Source organism: Neolamprologus multifasciatus, chromosome 10, assembly GCF_963576455.1.
Source record: "Neolamprologus multifasciatus chromosome 10, fNeoMul1.2, whole genome shotgun sequence".
Lineage (NCBI taxonomy): Eukaryota > Metazoa > Chordata > Actinopteri > Cichliformes > Cichlidae > Neolamprologus > Neolamprologus multifasciatus.
Genome location: NC_140448.1, coordinates 33,128,922 through 33,149,994, shown reverse-complemented (window position 1 = coordinate 33,149,994; position 21,073 = coordinate 33,128,922). Strand labels below are relative to the sequence as shown.

The 21,073-nt window shown below is 46.1% G+C and overlaps 3 protein-coding genes across 5 annotated transcripts in view; all 3 read left to right on the top strand.

Annotated features, from left to right (window-relative positions):
* The first annotated feature begins 3 nt into the window (after nt 1-3).
* Nucleotides 4-4,802, top strand: LOC146510636 (acyltransferase PGAP2-like). 2 transcript variants are annotated; one of them, XM_085175082.1, is made up of 6 exons: nt 4-476; nt 1,033-1,248; nt 1,850-2,093; nt 2,170-2,276; nt 2,467-2,575; nt 4,165-4,802. In XM_085175082.1, the coding sequence occupies exons 2-6, from the start codon at nt 1,081-1,083 to the stop codon at nt 4,287-4,289; spliced, it is 753 nt and encodes a 250-aa protein (XP_085031208.1). In that variant the 5' UTR covers nt 4-476; nt 1,033-1,080; the 3' UTR covers nt 4,290-4,802. The 2 variants fall into 2 exon arrangements, with proteins under 2 accessions (XP_085031208.1, XP_085031207.1); XM_085175081.1 differs by having other exon boundaries at nt 2,967-4,802.
* Nucleotides 4,803-5,483: 681 nt separating this feature from the next.
* LOC146510635 (acyltransferase PGAP2-like) lies at nt 5,484-10,226 on the top strand. Of its 2 annotated transcripts, none has more exons than XM_085175088.1 (6): nt 5,484-5,795; nt 6,295-6,463; nt 6,684-6,933; nt 7,018-7,124; nt 9,572-9,680; nt 9,759-10,226. In XM_085175088.1, exons 2-6 carry the CDS (start codon nt 6,296-6,298, stop codon nt 9,887-9,889), a joined length of 765 nt encoding a protein of 254 aa, XP_085031214.1. In that variant the 5' UTR covers nt 5,484-5,795; nt 6,295; the 3' UTR covers nt 9,890-10,226. The 2 variants fall into 2 exon arrangements, with proteins under 2 accessions (XP_085031214.1, XP_085031215.1); XM_085175089.1 differs by having other exon boundaries at nt 5,484-5,869.
* Nucleotides 10,227-10,343: 117 nt separating this feature from the next.
* Nucleotides 10,344-21,073, top strand: part of LOC146510634 (uncharacterized) — a 42,602-nt gene continuing 31,872 nt past the window's right edge. The window contains exon 1 of the mRNA XM_085175111.1: nt 10,344-20,191. Within this exon, the coding sequence (XP_085031237.1) occupies nt 19,667-20,191 (525 nt within the window). The 5' untranslated portion in view covers nt 10,344-19,666. The remainder of the gene's footprint in view (nt 20,192-21,073) is intronic.

The window sequence follows — 21,073 nt, the reverse complement described above, 5'->3', positions numbered from 1 at the left end:
TGTGAGGCGCCCCCTGCTGCAGAGGCAGGCACCACACACACACACACACACACACACACACACACACGTGAATTTATAAAACGTGTAATAATGTGAATGCATCGTGGTCAAATGACGTCACATACTAGACACCTGTAGCATTGAGCGATCAGCTGTTCCCATCAGTGATGTCATCTAACTGCGCTTTGTTTAATCAAGATTTAAAGCCACTGTTTTTACACGCTTTAGGTTAAAGACTTTTATTTTGAAAGATGTAATCAACGGAAGTTATTAATGTTGTCAGCAAAGGAGCCCTGCCACTTCCGGTTAGTTTAATCATTAAAGTAAGTTAAATAGCATGTATGAAGTGTGTGTGACGTTAAAACGGTGAGAGGAGCTTTAGGTGAGGCGCGGAGCTGGAAAACTCTTTGTCCGGTTTAAAGCTCGTTTCCGGTCCCAGCTGCCGTCAGCCACGTCAGAGGACCGCACCTGTTCAGGTAAGACAGCCACAGAACTCTGTTTATAACTGTCAAAGTTTTAAACTCCTCTATCTGCGTGGATCAGCATTCATGCAGCACACCAGACTCCGTTTAAAAAACGTCACGTTTTAAAATCCACACTCGGTAACACTGATCAATGCTGGCTCCGTGGACTCGGATGTTTCTCTGTAGACCAGACTCCGTTTAAAAAACGTCACATTTTACGGTACCTGAACCAGTGGCAGAGACTAATGCTGGCTTCCTGACGACTCGTGAGGCCAGTGACCTTCTCTACAGTTCTGTATACACACTGCACCAAACTCCATTTAAATTCTTCTCATTTTTAATACCCGCCTCAGTAACACAGGCTGATATTTGCCTGTGGACACAAACAGGGCTCCAAACCACTGAAATATCTTTTGAAGTTAACTGATGTTGTAGCACCGCAGTGCAAAAATCCCTCGTTGGAAGTAATCGATACGAGTCACAGACTAAAACATGTTTGGATTACAACCACAAACTAAGGAGCAATAGAGACAAATCCTAACAACGACCTTGTTTCCATCCTCTGCAGGTGTGTTAGTCTCACCTGTCTGAGGCTTGAAGCTCTCCTGTCTCCAGGATGCTCCAGGGGCCGTACGGCGACCCGGACCAGGGCCGGCTCCTCATCCGGCTGCCCTTCAAGATCTTCGCCGTGGTGACGGTTCTGCTGCCGGTGACCGGCTTCATCGCCTGCATCATCGTCTCCCTCATCTACCACTACGAGGACACGATGCACGCACGCTGTAAGGTAAATGTGGAGGCACGCAGACGCCAGCAGTAAACACGTCTCTCTGCACAGACGTTAAAGAAGATCACTCAAAGTGTCTTTTATTTTGAAATTAGAAGCAGGAAAACATTCTAAATGTCTGTAATTCTTCATGAAACAGACAAGATGATGTCACTTCCACCTGGCGAGGGTCGTGACCTTTGTATCACCTTTGAATCGTAGTGTGGTGTTTGGTTTTAGTCGTCTCTTTAACCGGCAGCGTTTATGTTTGACCTTCAATGAAGTCAGTTTGATCTGCACGGCGCCCGATCACAGCAACAGTCGCCTCGCTTTAAATCATCAGGACGAGGCATTCTATTCTATTCTATTCTACTCTATTCTATTCTATTCTATTCTATTCTGTATGACCCCCTATGAGCAGCACTTTGGTGACAGTGGGAAGGAAAAACTCCCTTTTAACAGGAAGAAACCTCCAACAGAACCAGGCTCAGAGGGGCGGGGCCTGTCAAGGAAATCTGGGCTTTAAACGTGTGTTAAACGTTCAGCACTTCCTGTTTTTAACGGCGTGCTGTAGCAGGAGAGGCGTTCACGGCGGAGTGACTTTCAGAGTTTCTTCTTCCAGGTATCCAACTACCTGCCGTCCATCAGCTCCTCCGTCGCCCACGTGCCGGAGCGCTACATTTGGCGTGTCTGCATCGGGCTGCACTCGGCGCCGCGGTACCTGATGTCCTTTGCGTACTTCAGCTTCTACCGTGGGCGCTTTGGCCGTCGGGAGCGGCTGCTGAGCGGGCTGGCGCTCCTCTGCAGCCTCGCCGAGAACACCGGCCTGCTGCTGCTCACATACGTGTCGTCCAAAGAAAACCACCGTGAGTACGCGGCGGTCAGCTGACCGTGAGCGTCGGGCGTCTCTAATCTGAAACGTTGATGACTGTGTCTCCGCAGGTTACCATGACAATGGGTTCAGAGTGTTCACAGGGAGCTCGCTGGTGCACATGCTCATTACGTGCCGGCTGTGGTACGTGATCAAGAGGAGCTTCGAGAGCGCAGAGGTAACTCGACCTCCGTCAAACATCTGGTTTGCACATGTGTGACCAGGAGCAGAGATGAAGCTCCCACAGCTGTGGATCCGTCACACCGACGATCAAAGCTGTTGGAGTGACGTCACCAACGCCACTTTAAGTTCATCGCTCTCGTTTATTGTTTCGTTGTAAATGATCTGCAGAGCTGTGTCCTTCTCAGGAGGACGCATCCTATCGCTGGAAGCTGCGTCTCTTCCTTTTAAACGCCACCTGTTGTTTGGCTTCCTACTTACTCTACGAACGCCACAACGACCGCTGTGAACCTGGAGGTAAGTCTGTCACGTTGATAACCGGGTTCAGAGGGACTTCTGTCTGGAGGACGGTGGTTCCAGTCTTTGAGACCAGAGACGTCCTCAGCCTCCCTGAGAACGTCTCTGTCAGACCTGCTGCCTGTTAGTTTGGTGTTTGTTAGGCCTTTGCTGGGTTCCTCGGGTGTCCTGTGGGTGGTGCATCAGCAGTATGATGGGTATCAGTTGATACAACAGCAGCGGCGAGTGCTTGCTTCGTATTCCTGGTGTGTGTTGGACTCTCGCCTGCCCCTTTGCTCTCTACCCTCTCGATCTTGGCTTCTGGATTTTGGCATACTGCTCTTTATTTTCTTCATATTACGCTCATCGGGCGGCTGTGCATTATTAACACATGACCAGCAAACACTCCTAGACCTCCGTTTCTCCTGTTCACATCGCTTCGATCGATGCCGCCCCACTACAACCAGACTCCCCCACTGGCCTCCCTGCCTACCCCCTTTCATCCTGTATAAACTGCTTGGCCACCGGTGGCTTTGCTCCGCCTCACTTGCTGCGCCCTGCACACGGATGGCTCCTTTCAACATCAGGTTGCTGGTAAACAGACCTTTTTTCTGCCACGAGCCTTGGTGCTCTTTTTTTGACGGAGACCTGGATTCGCCCTGGTGAGTCACTTCCCTTTTTGGAGCTTCTCCCCCCAGATTGTGTCTTTTTTATCTCCCCGAGGCTTTGGTCTCTAAATGTAAATACAAAGTCCGACAGCTACCCTCTCCTTCCTACCTCAGCTACGAGGCTCAACTTCTGGAGATGACCGCCTCGCGAACTTCTCTGTTTGTTGTCGTTTACCCGCCAACTTAAATTTAATAAGACTTTTATTCACGAATTTGCTGACCTTCTTGGTTCAGTTATTTTTAATATGACTGTGTGCTTATTGTTGGTGCTGTAACGACGATCCGTTAGCCAAAGACTTCCTTGCATTAACGGACTCTTTTAATCTTGTCCAGTGGGTTAACCAACCAACCCACGCTAGGGGCCGATCGATCGATCTGTTTTTCATATGGCTTGGACATTAGCATTAAGGATATAAGCAATGTTGGGATTTCTGATCACTTTCCTGTTATCTTTGATGTTAACTTCTGAACTTCACCCTGATGCTCTCCTACACGTATAATTAATTCTGGAACTGTGGAGATTTTTGTCTTTTCCGAAACTTGAAAACCGAGTCCTGAATGATCTCCTGATTGCTGACTCTGGACGCTCTTCAGTCTTGGTCCTACTAGATCTATCCCCGGCCTTTGATATGGTGGATCATAACATCCTGTTAGCGAGGCTTGAACACAGAGTTGGCGTTGGAGGTGCCGCCGTAGATCGGTTTAAGTCATACCTTTCTAACAGGTCCTTCCATCAATTTTGGCCCTTATTTCTCCTGCGGCGTGCCTCAAGGATCTGTCCTTGGCCCCCTGCTCTTCTCACTGTATCTGCACTCACACTTTGATGCAGCGCTGCAGACCGGAGCTACCTCCGTCTGGAAGCCTCACGGAGATGGTGTGAAAACTGATTCTTCATCGTTGCTGTAACTCGGATACACTGACCTGTCTGCTCTGTCTCTCCAGTCTACACCTTGTTCGCCTTCATCCAGTACCTGATGGTCTTCTCCAACATCGCCTTCCACTTTACGGCTTTCTGGGACTTTGGCAGCAAAGAGCTGATCGTGGCCACACCGCTGATACGACACTGAGCTCCGCCCAGAGAGACGGAGTTCTTCTTCTATCGCTGCTTTTAAACAGCTGGGTTTAAAGTCTGGACTGTGTCAGTGCAGTGAGGCCTGCGTCCATCTGCTGTGTGGTTAGTCTGAGCTCCAGCAGCTTTTCAGAGAAACTAATGTGAAGCTGAGATCCAAAGTAATCCAAAATCAAAGTTTGTTAAATGTTCTATATGACAAATGTTAAAGCTGGGAGTCGTTGTCCTGTTACGTGAGCTTTTAAAACCTTTTTTTAAATGTTTCTTACATATTATTCAGTTTTTCTGTTTACAGAGTTTTTAATCCGTCACTGTGACACACACTGCTGTAAACATCTGTCTCTGCTCCTTAATAAAACCGAAACACTGAACTGTTGGTTTATGGCTGCTCTTCATCTTTATTGTCCACTGACACAGTGTGATAGAATAGAATAGAATAGAATAGCCCTTTATTGTCATTGCACATGTACAACAAACTAATGAGAGCTCCACTTCACTGTGCAGGAGGAAAAGCAGAATATAAATACTACAGACATCAGGAATAAACTGCACACAGGAGAGAGACGGAGAGTCAGGGGCAGACGAGAGAAAGGCGGGGTGGGCGGGGTCACCTGTGATGGTTCACAGACAGGAGGAGCTGGCGATGGCCTCCAGGGTTAGCAGTGATGTTTTGGGTGGTGTTAATGACCCTCTGTGCAGCCTTGCTGTTCTCAGTCGTGGCCCCAGAGTACCAACACCAGGCAGGAGGAGAGCACGCTCTCCACCGAGGAGGGGAGAAGGTCAGCAGCAGCTCCTGGTCCAGGTTCTTCTTCCTCAGGACACGGAGGAGGGGCAGCTGCTGCTGGGCCTTCTTTACCAGGGTGATGGTGGTGTGGGTCCAGGTGAGGTTGGTGGAGATGTGGGTGCGTAGAAACCTGAAGGTGGAGATAGATTCCACCTGTTCTTCAGTTATAGTGAGAGGGGAGTGGAGCTGTCTGTGCCTCCTGAAGTTCATTATGAGATGTTCAGCTTCAGATTACTGTCTGAGCTCCGGTGGGACATGCTCTCTACCTCCACCCTGTACGCTGCGTCATCTCCATCACACATGGGCCCAACCACGGTGGTGTCATCCTTATACTGGACGGAGACGTTGGGTGGGTGACAGCTGCAGGCGACAGGAAGACTTTTATTCTGAAGGACGTGGTCACCGGAAGTAGTAGTTTGTTGCCGTTACCGGAGCGTGTTTGTGTCCTCCGGTGAAATAACCGGTAAACTGCATTATAAACAGCGTAGAAAGTGTGCGCGCGACATTAAACGGGTGAGAGCGGCTCCGCAGCAGCCGTGTGGCGGGAAACGGACGCTGTTACAGGTGTGGAGCGGCGCTTCCGTCACAGTCACGGAAGTTGTCGGCTAACGCTGCTAGCTGCTGCGATTAGCTGGGCTGACAGGATTAGCTCCCGGGGCTGAGGACACCGGCGGGGGGCTCGATGGCAGCGAGGAGGAGCGAGCCCGGGGAGCCGTGAAGGTGAGCCTTGTCACCCGGCCTACCTGCTCACAGCCGCACGTCTGCCACGTCAGAGGACTGCGTCACCTGTACAGGTGAACAGGGACGTGTTCAGAGCGCAGACACGAGTAACAGAACTTTTTACTAATGTTTCTGTGCTGTGGGTGAAAAAATCAAAGTGCAGCGAGAACATTTACATGTTCAAATACGAAGCCTGACCTGTGCTGGTTAAACATGGTGAATATTCAGTTTTCAGTAAACTGCAGCGCAGGTGTGATCCAGGCCAGCTGGTGAATGATCCCCATAATCTCGTGGGGCGAGGACGCGCCAAACTCCGTTTAAGACTGCTAAGATTTGAACGTGCAGCTCCGCAGAGGCTCGTGTGTGTTTTAGGTGTCAGCGAACAAACAGCAGAAACCACAGATAGCTCTTAAATCGGTGACGTCACCACAGCGGGAAAATCCTCAGTTAGGATTGAAGCTCCTGGTGTGTTTACCTGTTTATGGCTCCACCCCCCCAGGATGCTCCAGGGGCCGTACAGCAGCCTGGACCGGGACCGGCTCCTCATCCGGCTGCCGTTCAAAAGCTTCGCCGTGGGGACGGTTCTGCTGCCGGTGACCGGCTTCATCGCCTGCATCTTCATCTCCCTCTTGTACCACTATGAGGACGCCACGTACACGCACTGTAAGGTGAGTGCTGATGGCGAAGGACACGTCAGCAGGAAGCTGCTGATTTATTTAACCCACAGCTGACGAGTCAAAATGTGCATTTCAGGCTTTTCAGACTCTGAACGTCCGGGTAAAGCATTACCTGGTGGCGGTGCGGTGATGACACTCCCACGCCACACCTCAGCCTCGGGTGTCATCAGGACCCGCCCACCTGATTCACCTGAAGTCATTTTTCTTCCAGGTGTCCAACTACCTCCCGTCCATCAGCTCCGCCATCGACGGTGTGCCGGAGCGCTACATCTGGCGCGGCTGCATCGGGCTCCACTCGGCGCCGCGGTACCTGGTGGCCTTCGCCTACTTCAGCTTCTACCGCAGCCGCTTCGCCAACAGGCTGCGGGAGCTGCTGCTGAGCGGGCTGGCGCTCCTCTGCAGCCTCGCCGAGAACACCGGCCTGGTGATGCTCACGTACGTGTCGTCCACGGAAACCTACAGTGAGTACGGCGCGGTCAGCTGACCCAGGTCCTCCAATCAGGAGTTAGCCCTTCAGACGTGCTGACGGCCGTTTGTCTCCACAGGTGTTCATAAGTACGGGTTCATCACGTTCATAGGGAGCTCGCTGGTGCACATGCTCATTACGTGCTGGCTGTGGTACGTCATCAAGAGACGTTACGTGAGCCCAGAGGTAAGCCGAGCTGTCAGCGCGCTGTGCGACCACGAACTTAGTCGTTTGTCTCGTTTAGTCGTAACTAGAGATGCACGATACCACTTTTTTATGTCCGATACCGATACCGATATCATAAATTTGGATATCTGCCGATACCGATATGAATCCGATATAGTGTTTTTTAATCAATAAAACGTTTTTTTAATATCTTGCTGCATTTTGTATAAGTTCATACTCAAGTTTAAATAAACAAAAACACTAAAGCTATTCTGTTATACCTGTATGTAAAAAATACACTGCACCCAAAATATTTCATAGTTCAGCAACACTGATCAATCTAATAAAGTTAAACCTGCTCCATCCTCCCTATTCTGGTATTTTAAAGAGTACTTAGCAGAAATATTAAGCAACCTAACTAATAGGGTTGCAAACTCCCAGCAAAAAAAAAAAAAAAGGGAACCACCCCCACCCTCCAGCTCATGATGCTTAATCGATGTAATCAAATTTAATTTGATGCAGGGGGAAAATGCACAAAAATAAATTATTTTTCAAGAATAATTAAATAGATTCAACATCTTTCTTCAACAGAACTGCAGACTGCACAGATGGTATCTTCCCAAAGGAAAAAGTAGTATAGCTTACTAGGGTATATTAGACTTAACAGTTACTATATACAGCAATGGACTTATATATATTTTACATCAGATTAAAGCTTTGGGTGTAAGATTCAGATAATTATTTATTAAAAGCTCGACATTTTAAATGAGAATAAGAAAGAAAAGTATGTCTTTGTGCCCCCTTTTCCCTGTTCATGCCCTATCGGCCCCCCTGGCTAAACTTTGCTAGCTCCGCCCCTGCACAGTTACGTCAGCTGTAGAAAAAGATCCTGGTGTAGAAATAATATTAAATAAATTCTAACAACAGCTGATCAAGCTTAATAGTGCTGCTGTTGTTCAGCCACTGGTTTCCTCTTTCTGGTGAGAAGTGAGACAAAAACAAAGAAGAGAGACGGACTCGCAACAGAAAAGCTGATCAGCTGATCATTGATCAGTTTCACGATTGAAGTAGCAGGAGAGAGAGAGAGAGAGAGAGGCAGTCGCTCCATATATCGGTTGTTAAGCTTAAAGTGGGAATGCTTTACAGACATTCAGAGATGAACTTACACACTTGCTTTACTTCTCTCTGGGAAAACTTCCTTGGAGATGAAATGCTGGTTTGCTAGCAGGCTACAAATACACACAGCAGCTCTATCAGGTGATGCATACGGTTATGAGCCGAGTTACGCCGTGTAGCAAGTTTTGTGAGGTGCTTTTTTGATATTTAATGGATCGGATTACATTTTTTATTTCTCGCCGATATCCGATCCAGTAATTTGGGTCAGTATCAGACTGATACGTAATATCGGATCGGTCCATCTCTAGTCGTAACAGAGCTTTAGTCAGCGTGGCTGATGTTCTTCACCAGCTGTTTGGGAGAAACTTGATAAATTAGCTTAAAATGTCCTTCAAAGCTTCCTGTAGACAAACTGCTCGATCAGTCGGTCGCGGTGAGTTCAGGATGTTACAAAGCTCTGTGAGAGGATCAGTCTGTTTATGGAGGTTTTGTTCTTTGAAGAGTTCTTGTGGTACTTGAAGGCATCATGAGGGTTCCCATCGTGCTGCGAGCGTCCTCGTCCACGTCTGGAGGATTTCAGATGCTGACGGTTGTTCATGTTGTTCCTGTTGGGGTTCAGGTGACGCTGGGGCAGGTTTGGTTCTTCTAGGCATGATTGAAGGACTCAAACACTTCTGAGTCCTTGAGGAGGATTTTGGATTAGTAGTAGGTCCTACTGGTACTTTGTCATTATGGTGGTTAAGTGAATTTCTGAGGAGGATCACATGATTCTGGTGGACGTTGTTGAGGACGAAGCATCAGGTAGTCGGTTCTGTCTCTGTGTGAGGTGGTCAGGTGGTTCAGGACGTGGTTTTGGTGCTGCTGGTGAGGCTCCACGTGTACCTCAGAGACTGTGAGAACGTGATGTAGCGCTAGAAATACTAACACAACCCAGCTGTGGGTGTGGAGCTCCGTCAGGAGTGTTTGCTCCTCCGTTCTGAGGTTCTGTGCAGGTTTGGAGGCCTCCTTTGTTCCACGAGTCCTAGAAGAAGATCTGGGGTTGGTCCTGTCAGCACCTGAGGCAGTTCTAGTCCTGGAGCCAGACTTTAGTGAACCTGCTGAGATGTGCTTGTTATGGTCTGCAGAACCTTCTAGCATCTCTTCTGTTTTGATCGCCCGTGTTGGTCCTCAGGGAGAGTTTTGGGATACTTGGTGGGTTCCTTCGGTTCTCGTGGTGGTTCTGTGGTTCCTCGTGAGCTTCAGGGCTCTGCAGGAACGTCTCACTGGTCACATGGAGCAGTTTGCCTCTTTCTTTCATTTCTTTGGTAGTTTTCCATAAATCTGATGTTGATTTCGCTCTCTGTCCGTCTCAGGAAGTGACATCATATCGCTGGAAGCTGCGTCTCTTCCTGTTCAACATCAGCTGCTGTGTGATCGCTGCCTACTTCTTCAGACGCCACAACAAATACTGTGAAGCAGGAAGTAAGTGCCGCTCTGTGCTGCTGCTCTCCGTGTCTCACGCCGTCTCCGTGTCTCACGCCGTCTCCGTCTCTCCTCCAGTCTACTCCCTGTTCGCCGCCTTCGAGTACCTTGTGGTCTTCTCCAACATGGCCTTCCACATGACGGCCTTCTGGGACTTCGGGAGCAAAGAGGTGACCGTGGCCACGCCGCCGGAGGACAAACGATACTGAGCAGGAGGGGGCGGGGCGTTTCTACCATTTCTGAACTCGAGAGCAGAGAGAGGAGTCTGGTGACATCATTCCAACGACACCCTGACCTTCGGAGCGGGACGGCGTGATGGAGACAAGGACCAGAGTTCTTCTTCTTCTGTTGTTTCTGTAGTGCGTCTGTGTCTTTAAATTGTCAGAAATGATGCGTATTGATGATGTCACTGATGGATCAGCCCGCTGTGATGATGTCACACTTGTTTGTTTACAGAAACAGCTGATCAGGGTTTTAATGGTTTTATTTCCACACAGATAAAAACCATCACAGGCGCCTCAGAGACAAAATAAATGTGATGATGATAATTTCATGGCGGTGTTCTTCATCCTCGTCGTCACCTGACGTGTTTAGTTTATAAAAACAAAAAAGCTTTTCCAAAGTGGACGATGAATAAACGCTGAAGGAGAAAGTGTTGGAAACGTAACGAAATAAAAATGAACCTTTGAGTAAAGAACAAAATGTTTTGACAGAAATCAGAGAGGCTGAGACGGTCTGAGCATGTGCAGAGGATGGAGGCGGAGCTGCAAGGTGGGGGGAGGTCCTCAGAGGAGGTTCATGGCAGCAGTGTTTGTAGCTTAAACAATCCTGAAGCACACAGGAAATCGTTTCAGTTACACAGGACATGAAAGCTGCGTCGGTTGGAGGCTAACAGACTTACATTAATCGCTAACCAGTGACAGAATCACACTGACCTGTGTTTCTGTGTCATGATCCAAGTGCTTGCTGATGAGTCCAGGGTCCTGTGACTCTGACCCCTGAAGGACAGAGGTCATAGCGCCATGTCACACTGGTTATAACACATTCTCTCATAAATGAACACAGTGGACGACTCACCGCTGCAGCTCTACAGTGAACCTCTCACACTGATGCTTAGTTTCACTGTCATTTTCCTCTGAGGTATCGATTCTGTCACTAGTTAGCCTGAGTCTGTTAGCCACAACCAACCAATCACATGTTCACGTTTGCACTGACAGATGGAACTATGAACATGTTTTAAAGCTGTATGCACTGATTTGACTATTTAAATTTTCAGCTTTTTCCTTTTAAACAAATTTAAAGTGAAACAACACAAAACACTGCAAACCACAACACAATTAAATATAAATTATAATATGAAAACAAAAAGAAGATGCATATTCTCTATCATATGGACCTGCATGAATAAACTTTCTGAATCCTTTATCATCTGCAACTGAAAATAGTTGTGGATGATTACTATACCTTTCTAATGTGACGTTGTTGTCCCTGCCTCTCTCTCTCTCTCTCCCTCCCGCTCTGTTCCTGTGCTACTGACTGTAACTACCGCCCCTCCCCCCTCTGCCCAGCGCAAAGCACAAGGCTCGCGTGCGGAGTGAAGTGAGAGAGAAAGAAAAAAACCCCCGGCTCTAAGAGCCGTTTTGTTCACAACCGACACATCACTGTAAAATACACAAAAACTGTACTCAGGGCTTTAAAGTAACTAACTAAAGTAACTTTATCTAAAAACAGAAGTAAAGAACTGTGTGTAAATGTACTTACTAATCTAGTTATAAATGCTCCCCATGTTTGTCTTTAACAGGCAGCTGATGATGTCAGAGTCTGCTTCTAGGCCCCGCCAATTAAACACACCTGTACCTACATAGGTAAGCTCTGTTGGCTGAATGCAGCTGAAGTCGCCCACAGGAGTCCACTTTGCATGGACACAGCCTCCAATAGCTGCCCTCACATGTGCTTTAGTGCAGTGTATTGAAGCACAGCACACACACACAGACAGATGTGCACACTGTAAGTAAGTAAGTAAGTAAAACTTTATTTAAACAGCACCTTTCAAGATAAAAATCACAAAGTGCTTCACAGAAGCTAAAACCTAAAAATAAAAATCAACCAAAAGCAAGTTTAAAAAGATTAGTTTTTAGCTGTTTTTTAAAAGCGACCACTGAGTCCACAGATCTCAGGCTCAAAGGGAGACAGTTCCACAGTCTGGGGGCCACAGTTCCAAAAGCTTTGTCGCCTTTTGTTTTCAGCCTCGTGTGTTGGACAGCAAGCAAGCCCTGGTCACATGACCTCAGGGACCTGCTGGGAATGTATGCATGTAAAAGTTCACTTATATATGTTGGTGCTTGTCCATGCAGAGCCCTGAAAGTCAAGGTCAAAACCTTAAACTGGATTCTGAATTTAACGGGGAGCCAGTGCAGCTGAATCAGCAGGGGTGTGACATGGGAAAATTTGGAGGACTTGGTCAGAAGCTTTGCAGCAGCGTTCTGAACGACTTGCAGACGCTCCAAAGAGGCTTTACATAAACAAGTAAACAAAGAGTTACAATAGTCCAGACGAGATGAAACAAATGCATGAATGACAATTTCTAATTCGGAGCGCGATACAACGGGACTCAGCTTAGCAATGTTTCTCAAGTGATGAAAACAGGAGCGAACCAAAGATTTTACATGGGCGTCCAAAGTCAGAGCTGAGTCAATAGTAACACCAAGGCTCCTGATAGACGGTTTTGCAAATGTAGCAAGTGGACCCAAGTTTTCCATAACACTAGGTACAACATTTTTAGGAGCACAAACAAGAACTTCAGTCTTCTCCTCATTTAGTTGAAGAAAGTTTCCAGCCATCCAACATCTAATGGAGTCTATGCACTTATGCAAAATCTGTAGCTTGGAAACATCATGGGGCTTAAAGGAGATATATAACTGAATATCATCTGCATAGCAGTGATACGAAATGTATCATACTGTGAGTACAAGAAAACAATTATTAGAATATAATGTGCTTAATTTGCTTAGATGACAGGGTCCAGCTGTAGATCAGAGGAATAGGAAAGGATTTGTGAATTAAATTCAATTCAATTTTATTTATATAGCTCCAAATCACAACAACAGTCGCCTAAAGGCGCTTTATATTGTACAGCAGATCGTACAAAAATACATACAGAGAAAAACCCAACAATCATATGACCCCCTATGAGCAGCACTTTGGCGACAGTGGGAAGGAAAAACTCCCTTTTAACAGGAAGAAACCTCCAGCAGAACCAGGCTCAGGGAGGGGCGGGGCCATCTGCTGTGATTGGTTGGGGTGAGAGAAGGAAGACAGGATAAAGATATGCTGTGGAAGAGAGACAGAGATTAATAACAGATATGATTCAATGCAGAGAGGTCTGTTAATACATAGTGAGTGAGAAAGGTGACTGGAAAGGAAAAACTCAATGCATCATGGGAATCCCCCGGCAGCCTACATCTATTGCAGCATAACTAAGGGAGGATTCAGGGTCACCTGGTCCAGCCCTAACTATATGCTTTAGCAAAAAGGAAAGTTTGAAGCCTAATCTTGAAAGTAGAGATAGTGTCTGTCTCCCGAATCCAAACTGGAAGCTGGTTCCACAGAAGAGGGGCCTGAAAACTGAAGGCTCTGCCTCCCATTCTACTTTTAAATACTCTAGGAACAACAAGTAGGCCTGCAGAGCGAGAGCGAAGTGCTCTAATAGGGTGATATGGTACTACAAGGTCATTAAGATAAGATGGGGCCTGATTATTTAAGACCTTGTATGTGAGGAGCAGGATTTTGAATTCTGGATTTAACAGGAAGCCAAAACAGGAGAAATCTGCTCTCTCTTTCTAGTCCCTGTCAGGACTCTTGCTGCAGCATTTTGGATTAGCTGAAGGCTTTTCAGGGAGTTTTTAGGACTTCCTGATAATAATGAATTACAGTCGTCCAGCCTGGAAGTAATAAATGCATGAACTAGTTTTTCAGCGTCACTCTGAGACAGGATATTTCTAACTTTAGAGATGTTGCACAAATGGAAGAAAGCAGTCTTACATATTTGTTTAATATGTGCGTTGAAGGACATGTCCTGGTCAAAAATGACTCCAAGGTTCCTCACAGCGTTACTGGAGGCCAAGGTAATGCCATCCAGAGGAAGAATCTGCTTAGATACCATATTTCTAAGATTTTCAGGGCCGAGTACAATGACCTCAGTTTGATCTGAATTAAGAAGCAGAAAGTTAGCGGCCATCCAGGTCTTTATGTCTTTAAGACATTCCTGCAGTTTAACTCATTGGTGTGTGTTATCTGGCTTCATGGACAGATAGAGCTGGGTGTCATCTGCATAGCAGTGAAAATGTATGCTATGTCTTCTAATGATGCTGCCTAGGGGAAGCATGTATGATGTAAACAGAATTGGTCCTAGCACTGAACCCTGTGGAACTCCATAATTAACCTCAGTGTGTGAAGAGGACTCTCCATTTACATGCACAAAATGGAGTCTATTAGATAGATATGATACAAACCACTGCAGCACAGTACCTGTAATACCTACAGCATGTTCTAATCGCTCTAATAGGATATTATGGTCGACAGTATCGAATGCTGCACTGAGGTCTAGCAGGACAAGCACAGAGATGAGTCCACTGTCAGAGGCCATAAGAAGATCATTTGTAACCTTCACTAAAGCTGTTTCTGTGCTGTGATGAACTCTGAAACCTGACTGAAACTCTTCAAATAAACCATTCCTCTGCAGATGATCTGTTAGCTGTTTGACAACTACTCTTTCACGGATGTTTGATATAAAGGAAGGTTGGAGATTGGCCTATAATTAGCTAAGACTGCTGGGTCTAGAGATGCTTTTTGAGTAAAGGTTTAACTACAGCCAGCTTGAAGGCCTGTGGTACATAGCCGATTATTAGAGATAGGTTGATCATATTTAAGATTCAGATTCAGAAGACGTTATTTATCCCCAAGGGGCAATTAAGAGACTGACCTTGCCAACCATACATACAATACACAAACATGACATTGGGGAGACAGGTCAGGCTAGGTAGCTGGCCGGTCAGCTGCACGAGCAGCGACCCGGAACCGAACAATGGAAAATGCACAACATTAGGAAAGACGAGGAGAACAAAGAGCAATGAGCTCCAACAGGTAGATCAGTTTGAGAACAGAAAAAAACCACCTCAGCACATGAATCATCACATCTCACAACAGGCGTTTGGAGCGGGTGGGGGGGTGAGTGTAGGCCTGTGTCAGTGTACATGCGTATGTGTGTGTGATCCGTGTTCAACCGAGAGAAAGTGTCCCTTCACCCGGTTAAGCAAAAGTCAACAATCTTCGATCAGCGCGGAAGGAGGTACAAAGAGTTCTGACAACAATCCTGTTATCATGGAAGAATTTTTGGTGTTCCAGTCAGCTTCGACCTTGGCATCCCTTCAGCTGGCGCCAGTGGGATAGCCGCATGAGTGAAGATGGTGAATGTTTGGGTTTAGTGCGAACAACTGCAACCAATTTTTACAGTTGGTCTAATGTCTATCACTGGTCACCAGGTCCCTCAATTCCAATTGTTTTTCTCTAAGATCTTATTCATATTGCGTTCAAAACACTGAGTACTCACAGCCCTGCCCATCGTCTATGATGTCGGCCAGCCTTGTGGGATTTTGAACAGCTGTAGCCGCTTCTTGTTCTTCGATAAGCCAGGTCAGAGCCAGCTCCAATCAGCCAGAACTCTGTTATCGTGGGTCTGATTTGGTAGATGTCATCAATGTCCTCCATCGAGAGTGTCGCCAGACACATGACGCAACCGACCATCGAGTATCCAGCAGCAAACGTCTCCGCAGGACAATCAGGCTCTCCCAAGCCCAGGAAGGTGTTAATTCCATTAAGGGACCAGTTGATCAAATCCATAATTCTTCTTTAGGTTTTAGAGAACAAGTCTGAGAAACTTTTTGAGGGTTAGAGAATAAGCGAGACTATACAAACAACACGAGAAGCCAAGCAGGAAAAATAAGGGAGAGGGAGAAAAGTGCGACCGCCTCCGTCATGAGCCATGAGAGATTGAAGCATTAATTAATGGCAGGACTTCTTTGAGCAGTTTTGTAGGAATGGGGTCTAAAAGACACGTTGATGGTTTGGAAGAAGTAATTATTGAAGTTAACTCAGAAAGATCAATTGGAGAAAAAGAGTCTAACTTAACATCAATGGTACTGAGAGTAGCTGTAGATAATATTACATCTGTGGGATGATTATTGGTAATTTTTTCTCTAATGATAACAATTTTATTTGTGAACAAGTTCATGAAGTCATTACTAGTTAACGTTAAAGGGATGGTTGGCTCAACAGAGCTCTGACTGTTTGTCAGCCTGGCTACAGAGCTGAAGAGAAACCTGGGGTTGTTCTTATTTTCTTCAATCAGTGATGAGTAGTAAGCTGTTCTGGCTTTGCGGAGGGCTTTCTTATAAAGCAACAAACTATTTCTCCAGGCTAAATGATGATCCTCTAAATTTGTGACACGCCATTTCCTCTCCAGATTATGAGTCATATGCTTTAGGGTACGTGTTTGAGAATTATACCACGGGGTCAGGTACTTCTGATTAGAGACCTTAGTTTTCACTGGAGCTACAGTATCCAGAGTCGTACGTAGTGAGGAGGTGAAATATTTAACAAGATAATCGATCTCTGTTGGGGTAGCGTTCAGATAGCTGCTCTGCTCTATGTTGGTACAGGGCATTGACGATGATAACAGTGGGTGGATTATATTCTTAAACTTAGTTACAGCGCTTTCAGAAAGACATCTACTTTGATAAAGTCCACTCTCCACTGCTGCGTAATCAATTATTGTAAATGTAAATGTTATCAAGAAATGATCAGACAGGAGAGGGTTTTCAGGAAACACTGTTAAATGTTCAGTTTCTATGCCATATGTTAAAACAAGATCTAGAGTGTGATTAAAGTGGTGGGTGGGTTCTTTTACATTTTGAGAGAAGCCAATTGAGTCTAATAACAGATTAAATGCCATGTTGAGGCTGTCATTTTTAGCATCAACATGGATGTTAAAATCACCCACAATAAGTATTTTATCTGAGCTGATAACAAGTAAGACTGGTTTCTGAGTTTTACAGCTGGGATGGACGAGGCTAAGCATCAGGCTTTCAAATGAATTAAAAGTCTGTCTGGGTCTTTGATTGATTAATAGGCCGGTGTGAAAAATTGCTGCCACACCGCCCCCTCGACCTGTGCTTCGAGGTTTCTGGTAGTTAGAATGACTCGGGGGTGTTGATTCATTTAAACTAACATAATCATCCTGCTGCAACCAGGTTTCTGTAAGGCAGAGTAAATCAATTTGTTGATCAATTATTAAATCATGTACTAACAGAGACTTGGAGGAGAGAGACCTAATATTTAATAATCCACATTTCACTGTTTTACTCTTTGGTTCAGATGTGGATACTGTATTGTTCTTTCCCTGTAAATGTTTAAGTTGTTTGTTGCTGGTTTTTAGTTTGTTTTCTGTCTGTTTGGGAGCTGACACAGTCTCTGTGGAGATGGGTTTTTGGGGGGGGTAGCAGGAGGAGAGAAGCTGCAGAGAGGCGTGTAAGACTGCAACTCTGCTTCCTGGTCTCAACTCTGGATAGTCATATTTTGAGGGGTTTAATAAATTTGTCCATATTTCTAGAAATGAGAGCTGCTCCATCCAAAGTGGGATGGATGCCATCTCTCCTAACAAGACCAGGTTTCCTCCAGAAGGTTTGCCAATTATCTATGAAGCCCACATCGTTTCTGGGACACCACTCAGACAGCCAGCAATTTAAGGAGAACATGCGGCTAAACATGTCACTCATGGTCTGATTGGGGAGGGGACCAGAGAAAACTACAGAGTCCGACATTGTTTTGGCAAAGTTACACACCGATTCAATATTGATTTTAGTGACCTCCGATTGGCGTAACCGGGTGTCATTACTGCCGACGTGAATTATGATTTTACTGAATTTACGTTTACCCTTAGCCAGCAGTTTTAAATTTCCTTCAATGTCGCCTGCTCTGGCCCCTGGAAGACAATTGACTATGGTTGCCGGTGTCTCTAGCTTCACATGTCTGAGAACAGAATCACCAATTACCAGAGTTTGACCCCCAGCGGGTGTGTCACCGAGTGGGGAAAAACGGTTAGACACATGAACGGGTTGGTGGTGTACCTGGGGCTTCTGTTTAGGACTACGCTTCCTCCTCACCGTCACCCAGCCACCCTCTTTCCCCAGCTGCTTGGGGTCTGCCGGGAACAGCTAGCGGGGCCTACGCTATCTTCGGCTGCACCAGCTACAGGGGCCTGGCTAGCTACAGGTGAATGCAAAGCCGAGTCTCCAATTCAGTAATCCTGGCCTCCAGAGCTGCAAATATGCTACATTTGTTACAGATATCATTACTGCTAAAGGAGGCCGAGGAGTAACTAAACATCTGACACAATGAGGAAGAAAGTGCAGAAGGGACAGGTGAAGTAGCCATGGTGCTAACGAGTCGGCTACGAGCTAAGCTAAGCTAGCGAAACAGTACAGAGACAGTGAGTGAATACTTTGGCTATAAATTAGGTAGTGAGTACACAGAAAGTGTGCTTCAGATGAAGCACGTGAAGATTATACTGTGAAAAAAGAATGTATTTAAAAGTTTGGAATTAAATTGCTAAGCAAATAAGTTACTCAAAAACAGCACTGTGTTTGAGCAGGAACAGGAAGTGATACTCTACCACAGAGAGAGCGAACACCAAGTGACAACTCTTCTGTCAGCAAACAAATGAAGCAAGCTAAAAGGCAAATAAGACTTTAAACAGAGAGAGCTCCCAGTGTGAGGAGCACATCTGTGACTGCAGACAGAGCACAGCACTGAAACCCTAATAAATAAACACGGATATCATAATAATAATAATAATAATTATAATAATAATGATGATGATGATAACACAACTGCGGGAAAAGATGAAAAACCACACGACAACATAATACAATCCTAAACAATGTGTCACACAGATGGACACAATGAACAGCACTCACAGTCAGACTGAAGAGGTTTACAGACACTCAGTATACACACAGTAGCTATACAGACGTGCAAACATCTTTGTTAGGATATTACACATGTTATTACCGTGATATTACATTTGAAAACATTTCCACTCAGGTCCGAGGACAGAGTCAGACATGTTTAGTTGTGAGACGGCGTCGCCACAGTGAGAGCCTCATAGTTTAAAATGCTGCTGGATCACCTCCACTCTCTGACAGCGTGTTAGCAAAATAAAAAAAGCCTGAGCGTCTCTAATAGTCTCACACATCTGTGTGGGACTGTGCCGTCTGTGGGGACTTTACCCACAGATCCATACACCATGGATTGTGCTTCCTGCGATTCAGAGTCAGTCACAGATTCTCTAACCCTCACCTGTGCACCTGTGCCACATGCTGATCTGAGTCTGGAGGTTTACCCAGAATGCACTTTGTAAAGTGAGCTGCAGTGAGCGCGCGGACTCTACTCTACATCACAGACATGAACCTGCTGCAGACGGAGCCATCACACTGAAGAGCCGTGAACTGTAAAACAAACCTGTGGCATTGAACAGGTGTGTGTTTGTTAGCACAGGGAGTGGGTGGGACTTCCTGGAATATCAGGACACGGTGTTTCTCAGCACACCAGCTTCAGCAGACGCTACAGAGAAACCAGGTTTTCGGTTTCTTTTCTCCTGAATAGAAACGGAAACATTTCTGTTTAACTGACGCCCCTTCAGCAGGAGCCAACATGTCTCAAACGTCTGCAGAGTACCTGGGAATGAGTCACTACCTGATATATCCTCCTAAATATGGGCGGAGCATGAACACACCTGGGAATCTTCAGCATTCACTTGACGAGTTGACTGAAGTCTTACTGAGCAGAGTGTAGCAGGGCTCACTGGGAGATCGGCTGGTTTGTTTTGTATTACAGATCTTTCATTAGCACCATCATCCTGCACCGTGGACATGGAGGCTCAGAGAAAGAACAATGGATCGAATGCGATTTTTATTCACAAACATCATTTATCTTTGCATGATTTGAAAATGCACAATCAGCATCTGAGGAACATCTATCTTCTAAAAACAAACATCCCTGAATACCCTCAACCCGAGTTTCATGTGTTCAGTCTGAAACATGACACACAGCAAGGAGGGTTACTGAGGATCTGGAAGGACGAAGGCTTCAAGGATCCTCACGGAGGCCTGAAGGATGCAGACGGCCTGTCCTTGGTGTGGTGGAGTCTGGCTGTGGGCCCCCAGGAGATCCAGTCAGCTGAGACCAGGCTCCTCGACAAGGTCTACCCAAACCGGATGGAGAAGCAGGCTGAAGAGAAGCCAAATTACCTGGGCATAATCAACCCACACCTGAACAAGCAGCAGAGCTTCCTGTGGAGGTTCGCCACCTCTCCGGCCTTCAGTGAGAAGTCCAGTTTTGGATCGTACCGCTTCACCTTCCCCCTGCACGAAGTGGTGACCGCCTACAGCCAGCAGGTACTGGGAGGGGCGAGGGTTCTTACAGTATTGTGTAGCTCACTGATTGATTCTGCATGTTAGGAAAGCGTAATTTAATAAGTATTTTTATTTTTTAAACACTGGTGAGTTTATCCATCAGCTCAGACTGAAAGAGACACGATGGCCTGAATTAAGACCTTAAACTCCTCAAGGCTTTAAGGTCTAACAGCCTCAGAGACTTAAAAACCTTGAAAGTCATGTGACCAGGAGTAATCTGCCAACCAGCTCCAGTGTGGACCGGCTTTATTTCTTTTTGTCAGTAGCAACCAGTGCCTATGATTGTGCCAGAGCACATTTTAAAACAACACCATGGGCATTTCAGATTTCACACAGGTGGTTGGTTGTTACACTCTGGAAATAGCATGAGGCTGAGTGTTATTAAACCTCTGGGGTTGACAGACGCTGCACCTCACATCACACGACTGATTTAAGCTGACAACAAGCTGCAGCCATGCAGTCTTTGTTTCAGCTTGTGTTAAAAGTTCAGATTTCAAAGTATACAGCGGTTTTTATATTTTAACCCTTTAAAACCGGTCAGAGCAGCACGCTCTGTTTTGCGTAACTATTTTTAAATCCCGGTAGCTCTGCAACCACGTGAGCTAGCGCAATAATTTTTTTTGCATATGAAACCGGAGGAGTTGTACTTACATCTTATGCCATCAGCTTGTTCTTGGTCACAGTTTCCTTCCACATATAGCTTTGCAAAAACTGCATAAAAAGCACTTGCAGCAACAAAAACATAATATTCCAGAAACACGCTTTGCCGATCCATCAGCTGTTAATAACACTTCCTACATTGGATTAGACGTCAGCGCGAACTATCGCATGTCCGCCATGACCTGCCCGAAACCGGAAGTGACG